The sequence below is a fragment of the Aquarana catesbeiana genome, linkage group LG03, assembly GCF_042186555.1.
Source record: "Aquarana catesbeiana isolate 2022-GZ linkage group LG03, ASM4218655v1, whole genome shotgun sequence".
Taxonomy (NCBI): domain Eukaryota; kingdom Metazoa; phylum Chordata; class Amphibia; order Anura; family Ranidae; genus Aquarana; species Aquarana catesbeiana.
The window spans coordinates 559,320,698-559,331,681 of NC_133326.1; the positions used below are offsets into that span (position 1 = coordinate 559,320,698).

The 10,984-nt window shown below is 41.1% G+C and overlaps 1 protein-coding gene across 2 annotated transcripts in view; it reads right to left on the minus strand.

Moving 5' to 3' along the window:
• Positions 1-285: 285 nt before the first annotated feature.
• The window catches only part of RASSF8 (Ras association domain family member 8), a 123,421-nt gene continuing 112,722 nt past the window's right edge, over positions 286-10,984 (minus strand). For both annotated transcript variants that reach the window (XM_073621761.1, XM_073621762.1), the window contains 2 exons: positions 9,514-9,652; positions 286-5,476 (listed from right to left, as the gene is read on the minus strand). In XM_073621761.1, the coding sequence (XP_073477862.1) occupies positions 5,355-5,476; positions 9,514-9,652 (261 nt within the window). In that variant the 3' untranslated portion in view covers positions 286-5,354. The remainder of the gene's footprint in view (positions 5,477-9,513; positions 9,653-10,984) is intronic.

Genomic DNA, 10,984 nt, shown 5'->3' on the forward strand with positions numbered 1-10,984 from the left:
CCCACAAGAGCAGCAGTTTTGGAATTGCACTGATCTAGTAGTCCAGTCATTACAATTGGGCCCTTATCAAGTCTCTCAATTCACCTACACCTTCCCATTTATATCTACTTTCAACACATCGGAGTCAGGCACAAATTCACTTGCCGCTCAATATATCCCACTCCTTTTTAGGTGCCATTGCAATAAGATAATCAATGCTGTTCACTCTACCTGCCAATGATAAGTCCGATGAGTGTGTATTGTTGAAACAAAGATAAAATTTAAGAAAATAAAAACAAAAAGGCAACAGTTTTTCCCCCCATCGAGTGGGGCAATATATTGTATGCAACAAATCAATGAAATTTCTGCATTTCATAGCAATAAGTAACAATGTGTGGATAAGATCAGAAAATATATAATTACATATAATACAGAGTTTTTTTTTTAACTTGCATTGAAGCAAAAGCTGTGCCAGAGCTTATATCATTCACAGTTTCAGAGCGTATCCAAAGTATAGAGTATATACAGCAAGTCGCTTCATCCAATCAGAGCACAAAAAGTTCATTCATCGCTTATTTTTATATATAAAAAACACACACATACCTAAGTTTTATACAGCTCCTTCAGTTAGTGTGCTTGTGATAGAAAACAGGTCTTATTCAATAACGCAGCGCAAATAGCAATGACAATGTGAAAGACTGCAATGGCTCATTTCCACCAATCTAGAGAACCTGCTCCATGTCCAAGTGTATGAAGTTTTGGGTGGAAGGGCCAATCTTAGGCTCCCAGTGTTCTCTGCTAGTGCTGGATCCTGGGTCTGATCTTTTTAGTCTGCAGGCACCCTACTCTCACTGGCAGAGCGTCACACCTTAGTTGAGTGGCTATAGTAATGGTGCAATGAAAAATCTTTCTATGGGAGGTGGTGATGGGAATGCTGCTAGTTGTGTCTTGTCATTTGGGGAAGTTTCCTACTCTAAAAAGGGGACATGTACACATGGGAAGACAGGTGATAAAACCAGATGGTAAGTTCCAGCAATGTGAACCTGAGTTGGCATGTGAATGGGGCACCAAACAATAGCAACGTGAATGACTGACATGCCAAAAAAATAAAATAAGGCCTTCATCTTTCTCCTCCTCTCTTGACAGATAAAACCAGACAGTAATATATGCATTTCAACCGTTCACAGATAGGAAAGTTTTAACATTTAAAAAAGAAAATCTTATACAGATCGCAAACCCAGCTTCTCCAATATGGTGGCTTATAGGTGTTTATTTACTAAGGCAGTGTATGAGAGCAAATTAGGAGCACAAAATGTCTGAACCAATCAGATTCCAGCTTACTGGATCCCGATTAGTTACTGTGCTCTGGGGGACTGCACTTTGCACTTTTTTTTTTTTTTTTAAGTCTTGGTGAGCATAGGGAAAAAATCCTAGTTAGAAAAATATATATTATATATTGCACAGCAATGCAACAAATTTACATATGTTTAAATGTATGAAATAATACATATGTACTAATGGTCAAAAAAAAAAAAAAAAAAAAAAGCTCCACTTGTATTCTTTGAGAATGTTTAGATGGTGTGGTTCCAGACCTGCATATTGACCCATTTCATAGATGACTTCCTTAATTACAATCTCCCATGGAGTGGCTCCCTGACAGTCTTTTACATCTCTCAGGAACTTTATTAACACTCTATTGATAAGATCTCCACAAGTTCCAAGTTCCTGCGCACCTGCTATGTCCATTATGAGGGGCTCTCATCATCCCTGTGTGGAGTCTGTGTCTACGCACCTGCTGTGTCCATTATGAGGGGTCCCCACCATCCCTACTTTCAATTTTTGGGTCTAACCATCTGCTGTGCCCATTATGAGGTGTTCCCACCATTCCTGCTGGATTTTTAATTATTTTGTACTACAGAAAATGTAAACAGGAAGAGCTAGAGCACACAAAGGTGGGCAAGGGACACCCAAAACTCTCAGGTGGACAGAATCAGAGTCAAATTTTATGGCAGGGAGATTTTGCTGTTGGGAGCATCCAAGACATAGAAGCCAGGGGCTCACCCAGCCCAACAGACTCCACCTATGAAGTAGCTAAAATATCACTTATGGCTCAACTGACCTACAACTGTATATAGCTAGATGGCCACCTTAGGCAATTAGACTCGAATGGCCTAGTTAATAGCAGTGACACAGTTTACAGAAAAAAAGGATTATTGTAAAGTACAAGGAGGCTCAGCATTTTGTTTTCCTAAAGTATAGTCACATGACTGAACCGCACCAAACTGCCAGGCCAGCAAACATAATGCATCACTTAAATTGAAACACGTCAGAAAATTAAGTCCTGCTAGATTACATCATGCTGGCCCCTTTTGCAGGTATAGCTATGTAAAACATTAAAAAATAAGTGCCTATACTGTGTAAAATCCAGTAATACACTGTCCCACCCTGCTCTGCACATGCTCAGTTGTTCTCCATTTTTAGCCACTGCCGAGTTTGTATAGGCCGATCTGCTGACAGCCTTAAAGCGGAATTAAATCCTATCCTTTACACAGCCAAGAAAGCTGCTTCTAATGATTTGCAACTGCCATGGTGCTGCACATGTGATCAGTTATGACACCAGCCATTTGATGGTTGAGGACATAAGGAAATGTCACAGTTAGCAATCCCAGCCTTCCAGGAATGTAACGATTGTTTGAAACTGTTAAAAAAAAAAAAAAATCGATGGGTTTAGTTCCACTTTAGGATTTACTGCTGGGGCGCTGGTCTTCAGCAAAATGGCAGCCTCCAGCAAGAGGAAACAGGAGCAATGCTGGAGGGTTTTTCAGCACACACTCATTTTGGTAGCATAACCATTGATGAGGAATGTATGTTCCTTGCTAAAGAACATTATTTTTTTATCAAGTTGTTATGGGTAAAGTTCCACTTTAAGCTGGTGTTAAACACCTTCTAATCACCAAAGTTGTCATTAGCAAGTATATGCTTCAAACATTTGTTGATTCTTTCTTCAAACATTTGCCCTATATGGGTTATTGCTTGGCAAACATTAATAACATTTTCTTAAAGGGAATGTTTATTTTAGCTGGAAAAGCTTGTGTGTGGCAACACAGACAGACCACACCCCTCCATTAACTGACAACACTCCTCTGCATTTCCCTGCTAGACTGTCTATCCATCAAAAGTACCACCAATAGTGCTGCTTTTTTAGGTAATATAGACCAACTATGACAGTGATGGCAAACCTTGGCACCCCAGATGTTTTGGAACTACATTTCCCATAATGCCCTTGCACTCTGCAGTGTAGTGAGCATCATGGGAAATGTAGTTCCAAAACATCTGGGGTGCCAAGGTTCATCATCACTGAGCAATGATATGGCCTTTCACCCACAGCAACTCAGATTGCGGCTCCCTACCTGGAAGGAGTTGGAGCCTGTGGATCTTGTGAGTGGAAAAGTCCCATACGAAGTGGAACACCCCTTTAAAAGAGATGTATGGGTTTTTTTTTTTGGAACCATACTTATTTAGGTGGATGCAGCATCTGTCTCCTGGCGCCTCTGCACCGAGAACCAAGCAAACACCACGGATCACTCGGTTCTCAAAGCTCCCTGAGCAGAGAGCTGCTGACTGACAGCAGCTCTCTGCTCCACCCCCCCCCTCAAGCGCTGAGCTGTGGAGGGGCAGGAGCTGCCGGCTCAGGCTCTCAGTGGCTCACTGAGAGGCTAAGCTGGGTGCCGGTCCATCCATGTGGGCCAATCCCGACTCCACTGCTGCAATCTAACCCAAGCCTGGACTGGCTCTGTGGCGTCAACCAACAGCAGACTTCAGCCCGCTGTATGCTGAAAACGGGTCAAAAGAGTGCAGAACAAACTGCACTCCTGTGATCCACAATTGAAGTACAGCCAAACAAGCTTTGGCTGTACTTCTCCTTTAAGTGTATAATACAAGAGCATGGCCCTCCAATTCCTCCTGTTTTGAATTGTATTGTAACTGTACTATCTGCCCTAACGCTGTAAAGCACTGGGCAAACTGTTGGTGCTATATAAATTCTGTATAATAATCATATAAGGCTACTGGGAATGAGACTAGCTTTGTCATCTTGGTACCCCCTCTTGTATTAGTGGTTTACATCCTCACTTGTTATCACTGGCTGTTTGGAGACAGGATATAATGAATATAGGTATACAGGTAATGAAAATAATGCAGAGAAATGCACTGTTTTATCTTCATCACTGGAAAGTTTCTGATTATAGTGTAACAGGTCCTCTTGGAATGAAGATAATGGAATGCCCTAGTGTGCCCCCCTTTGGGAGATTTTCCTTTAATTCCTGTCCCACAAATGCAAGAGGAATGGAGAGTTCCCCTATAAGACACTTGTTTCTGGAACACAGGAACCCACTGGAAGATTTTACCTCATCTTTTGTTCTGGTGACAACAGTAACATTTTGGATTTTCCATCAGGTTCTGTTTCTGTGATGAATCATTGGGACAAATAAAGAAGTTAACTCTCCCTACAGAGGACCAGTAATTTTGTTCTTAGCCAATTATCAAGTGTTTCATCACATCTATTCATATACACTGAATGTTGTCTTTTAGAGTACAAATTTGCTTTTATACCTAAAAAAGATTATTATCAATATAGTTGATATATATTTGCTGAACTTCCAGTCTATCTCACCCCTCTCATTTCCTAACTGCCCTATCAGCTAAGTTACTTTCACTTGTCTTTGGCTTGGTTATCATAGACAGTAGGCGAGATGAAAGAAAATGAGACAAATGACTTAAATATGACTCAATTCATTTTTTCTTAGAAGCTCAATGTCCTTTGGATTTAAATGACAATTAATACTATTTAAATTAAATTATTGATCCGCAATGACCGCCATGAATAAGACGACCCACCGGAGCCTTGTAGTAACACTGCTGTGGTTGACTATTGAAGACAAAAATGAAAATGAAATACAGGACATATAATATGTAACAGATACATTATCTTTTCATCCGTGTATGAGATACAAAATTGCTAAGTGGAAAAATAGATAAGTATATATATATATAATATCACTTTCATTATTCATGTGTGCCAGTAATGTCACTGGCGTCAGCTTACACAATGTTCCACACTGATTTTTAAGAAATAATACTTAGAAAAAAAAAAGTATTTTTGTAGTAGGTTAGGCTATAAAAGTGTCGCCGACGATAGCAATGTCCTATTGGCTCGTACTCGCTGGCTCATCCTCCGGCAAGCTTTCCTGGAAAGTCTCTGGGTTGTTTGAAGGGAGGCAGCAGAACGTAAAGAGCGCGACAGAGCCATATTGTTCAGCTGAGTGGCTGAAGTATGAACTGTCCTCTGGCTGTGCCAAGTCGAAAGTGCTGCAAAGTTATACGTAGATACCCTCCGGGTTGAATCCTGATGACAAGGCATTCTGGAGAATACGCAGGTTGCTTGGAAGTTGCCTGGAAAAGCCTGGCCTTTTTAAGGATCCCGACTGGAAGATCGGCTCTGAACAAGAAAAAAAAAAAAAGGACATATGGGACTAAAAACTTTAAGGTAAGCAAAGAAAGCAAACCATATACAAAAGAAGTGCAGTGGTGGACAAAGTCACCTAGGGCCCAAAAGCATGAACAAGTTTATGCCCCCCGCGCCCAACTACTGCCCACTTATTCACTGTATACTATGTAGATATATTCATAGCTAGGAGATCAGGAAGGAAGAAAGGAAGGTTGAATTTGATTGGATAGATTGTTTATCTATTGAACAATCAGACAGATATATCAATTAGATTGATAACATTTTGCTTTGACAGCAAGATCCCCACATCTCTATCACCTAACTCTATCCAACGTAAATGAGCCCCCAACTCTCAAAAAGGTCCTTCTTCTGCAATGCAGTCTACACAAATAGTCTGTCTGCCCCGAACAGGTTGCAAATACAAAACACAACAAAAAAAAAAGGTCTATAGCTTAAAATGCCACTTTGATCAAAACGTTTTTCTTTTTACGTATTAGATAGAGTAGGTAAGGTATTTAGAGGCACTGTTTCATAAAAACACGTAGAGGTCGACCGATATGGGTTTTTCTGTGGCCGATGCCGATATTTAGAAATCGCGGTGGCCGATATATGATGCTGATTTTTTTGGGCCGATATATTAGGCCGATTTTTTTTTTTTCTTTTTTTTCCCTTCATCTCATAAAATCTAACAGTTAGACCCCTTTCACACTGGGGCGTTTTTCAGGCGTTTTTGGGCTAAAAATAGCGCCTGTAAAGTGGCTGTAAAATGGCTCCCCTGCAGTCTCAGTGTGATATCCTGAGTGCTTTCACACTGAGACGATGCGCTGGCAGGATGTTAGTTCCTGCTAGCAGCATCTTTGGAGCGGTGTATACCGCTCCTCTACCACTCCTGCCCATTGAAATGGATGCGCACCGCTGCCGAAGCGCCTGCAAAGCGTTTCGGCAGCAGCCCTTCATGGGCGCATTTAACCCCTTCCTCGGCCGCTAGCTGGGTTATAAGCGCCCCGCTAGCAGCCGAATAGCGCCGCTAAAATGACGGTAAAGCGCCGCTAAAACTAACGGCGTTTTACCGTCAATGCCTGCCCGCTCCAGTGTGCAAGCAACCTTAAGTAATAAGTGATACAGAAAATTTTTTACATTTAAACATTTATTAAACAAAACAAACCTCCAGTTCACTTGTATGTATAATTTAGATTAAAAAAAATAACTAACTATCTTAAATATTAAATACACAAAAACAGGTAATCAAAACTTTTGGACGAAAAAAAATGGGCTAACTTTACTGCTTTTTTTTTTTTATTTCATTAGTGTAATTTTTAAAAAAAAATTGCGTTTGAAAGACCGCTGCGCAAATACCGTGTGACATAAAATATTGCAACAACCGCCATTTTATTCCCTAGGGTCTCTGCTAAAAAAAATATATATAATGTTTGGGGGTTCTAAGTGATTTTCTAGCAGAAAATACAGGATTTTTACTTGTAAGCAACAAGTGTCAGAAAAGATTTAGTCTTTAAATGGTTAAACTGAGAACTCCTCCACACAGAGTTCAGCTCATTGATAAAAGAACCTGAAGAGATACAATGTTTCTTCTTATCAGACTTGGCAGGCTGCCCAGAGGAGGAGAGAATCCTCTCCACAGATAACTTCAGGAAACTTGCATTGACTTCTATTACAGAAGTCATTTGCAAGTCCCACTGAAGTTATAATCGGCTTTTTTTATCAGCATAATCAGCTGATGCCGATTAAGTAAAAAAAGCCAAATATCGGCCATATATCGGTCGACCTCTAAAAACATGTACACAGTGTAGGATGGATTGACAGAACGCTACTACTACTAATATCGGCAGGAGGGGAGGGAGGGGGCGGAGGAGATGGCTCACACACACACACACACACACACACACACACACACACACACAGGTACTGACAGGCAGGCAGGGAGGGAGGGGGGGGGGAGAGAGAGAGGAGAGCAGTGGGATGACGGAGGCACGTAACCTGACAATGGTAATCATGGATCAGCAGCCATGATTACCATGGTCAGCACACAGAGAGGGACACAGGAACAGGCAGGATCAACCAGGTTTTTTTACAGCATATAGAGGGACAGATTAAAACAGCACAAGCACTGTTTAACCTGCTATAAAAATGCCATCGGCTCCCCTAAACCTCTGTCGTAATTAAAATTCAGTAAAATACTTTAGCTTGCTTTCCCTGCCTCAAGAGAACATCCAATATACTGTATATGTAAGCCAAATAATCGATTCCCTGACTTGTGTCTGCTCTCATCCCTTTAGCACAATGATTTTTCTTCCTGGCTTTACATCAGCCCACCAATAGGATACCAGATGCACGCTCTATGCCACTGTAATGCAGACACTCCCACTGCAGAGTTTCAGTTTCAGAAGGTGTGTAGGAGAGTTTAGAGTATTTACACCAGCTGAATTGTAGAACAATTTGATAGCATTCGAACTGTTACACAGGTAACAAGTGAACTAGACAGTGTTTTTACAATGTGTGGATATGCTCTTTAAGACATGTTAACCTAGTCCAATCATGATGGATTTTGAAAGTGTGCCCCTCAGATTCTAGTTACTAAGAGCCTACCGATTGTTTCCCGCAAAATCGAACCATGGGGTTGATTTAATAATAGCAAATATACTGTGCACTCTGCAAGTGCAGTTGCTCCAGAGCTTAGTAAATGAGGTAAAGCTTTGCAAAGAATACCCAATCACATGCAAGGAAAATAAAAAAAAAAACAGCATTTTTGTTTGCACGTGATTGGATGATCGAAATCAGCAGAGCTTACCCTCATTTGCTAAGAACTAGAGCAAGTGCACAGTAGATTTGCCTTTAGTAAATCAATCCCCATGTGTCTCACGTTGAGCAGGGCATGGTGGACTGGGCTTAGCTGTAAGTGTGGAACTAATTCAAGGCAATTGAACCCTTAGCTGCAAAGTGAGTCTAGATAAGAGAGTTGCACCGATGTAGACTGTGACGCTTAAAAGATATGCTCACCTTTGCTAAAAATAAAAAATAAATAAATAAATGTACATCTCTTTGAAGGTAAAAAAAGGAGAAAATTGAGTACTGTCCGTGATACTTTTTTTATTTGCACTAACATACAATTTTTCAGGACAAGCTTTCGGGTATGTCCCCTTCTTCAAGGTCCAATTGCACTAATACGGCTACAATCAAATCAAGGTAAAAAAAAAAAATGTACATTTATTATTTTATTTTTACTTGGAGCCTGTAAAGCATGGTCCCCGTGATCAGCATATCATGGGTGCAATGCAGGACGCCTCCAGAAGGTGTAAGCTGTCTGCTCCCACCTCATACGCGCAGGTAGTTACAGTTGCACACAGACAGTAAGAAACAATGAACTATCTAGAAAGCGCAACAGTGCTCTGGTAGTTCATTGAGAACTACAAGCCGACATCCATCGAGGCTGTTTGTACTTGTAGTTTTTCCATTCACAGAACCTTTGAATGAATTGTGACAGCAAGAAGATCCCCGGCTTACTGTCCCTAGAGGCGGCGAGTTGGGCAGCAGCTGCAGCAGTGGGAACAGGTTACATCTTCCACCCTAAAAACAGGTGGAACATGCAACATGTTTCCAAAAGGTGAACTCATCCTATAAGTCGGCCATAGATTATGTGATACACCTACAAACAGAGAAGCTTGATTCCCCCATCAACACAATGTTGATGGGGGAATCCTTTTTGCGGAGCTATTGTGTTCTTCTGGCGGAGGGGGCGGGGAGAGCACATAGTGGTTATTACTAGTGGCTATAGCCACTGGCAATAATCGCATGCTAAAAATCCAACAAGCTGGTTGTACCCAAGTCGATCAATGGATGCATCGACTTTGGCACAATCAACTTGCCCATAGATGGATCGAAACCATCCATCTATGGCTAGCTTTAGGGAGGACTTTTATAAAAAAAATTTAAAATGACTGTCAGATTTCATTAAACAAGCCTACCGAGGTCACATCCATAGACAACTCTGAAGCATTACATTAGGCACATACCTTTTTCTGGCTGGGGGAATTCAATCTCACTGGGCTCTGCTGGAAGCACGGTGACCTTGGTGCCGGTTTGCTGGATGAACTGCTGAAGGTTGACCTGGCGGAGTTCTTTGGTCAGCTGCTCCAATTCCTGCTCACGCTCCTGAAAAGGAGAAGACAAAGTGAGTAATGGAAAAAAAAAAACAATCCTGCATAAAACAAGATGGAGTCCATACTGATGGGAAAGTCTAATTGGTTACTGCAGGCAACACAGTGGGGTGATTTACTAAAGGTAAAAAAACTGTGCACTTTGCAGAGTGTAGTTGCCCTCTGCAAGTGCAATTGCTCCAGAGCTTAGTAAATGAGGTAAGGCTTCACTTTGCAAAGAGTACCCAATCCTGTGCAAGGAAAATTAAAAAAAAATACATTTTTGCTTGCACATGATTGGATGATAGAAGTCAGCAGAGCTTCTGCTCATTTACCAAGCTCGGAAGCAACTGCACTTTGCAAAGTGCACAGTCTTTTTCCCCTTTAGTAAATCAACCCCAGTGAGTTCCTATTTTATTACTTTAACACATGGGGTTTGATTTACCAAAACTGGAGAGTGCAAAAGCTGGTGTAGCTGTGCATGTTAGCCAATCAGCTTCTAAATTCAGCTTGTTCAATTAAGCTTTGGCAATAAAACCTGGAAGCTGATTGGTTTCTGTATCAAACAATTACCATGGCTTGTTTTCCACAAAATATAGTCTTCACCTCTTTTTATCAAACCTCTGGAGGGTAAGAGCATGCTCAATACAAAACTAGTGGATAAAAAAGGCAAAATTCCCTTGTTTCCCATAGTATACAAAGCTTGTCCAAAATTAGAGTAGATGAAAAAGCCTTAGTAGATGGCATTTAGTTTGCTGAAGCACTGTATCAAGCAATAACTTTTCATAAAATACTATTTTCATAATTTGTTCATCCCTACTTGCATTATCAGTAGTGCAGCTCTCCTCCAGCCTTTTAAGCCAATTCCTGTCTACAGGCACTCTCCTTCAGCATCTGCTGCCCATCATTGCGCTGGACCAGCTTCCTAATAGTGACCATGGTGAACCAAGCCTGTTGACATGGCCACCTGCAGTCGCCACCAGATGCTTGTGTGGTAGGATGACAATGTAGGAACACGACTGGGAGACCATTGTCACCCCAGAACGAGGACCTTCAAGGCGAAAACCTTTAATCATCAGGTAATATTTTGGTGAAAGCTACAGATTTAATAAGATTAAAATCAACTTTTGATATGCCATTACTTTTACAGCTCATGAGAGATTTTAGTAATTGGGTTTAGATCGACTTTAAAAAAAAAGAAGGACTTCAAGCTGTACAAGCTTGCTGCTATCGAAAGCCTATCTGACATCTTGGGCCGCCTTGAAGCTAAACTTTGAACACGATATCGCTTTGAACAGCAGGTGAATACAATTTTTGACAAATGTTCCTACATGACTTGCTAAATTAG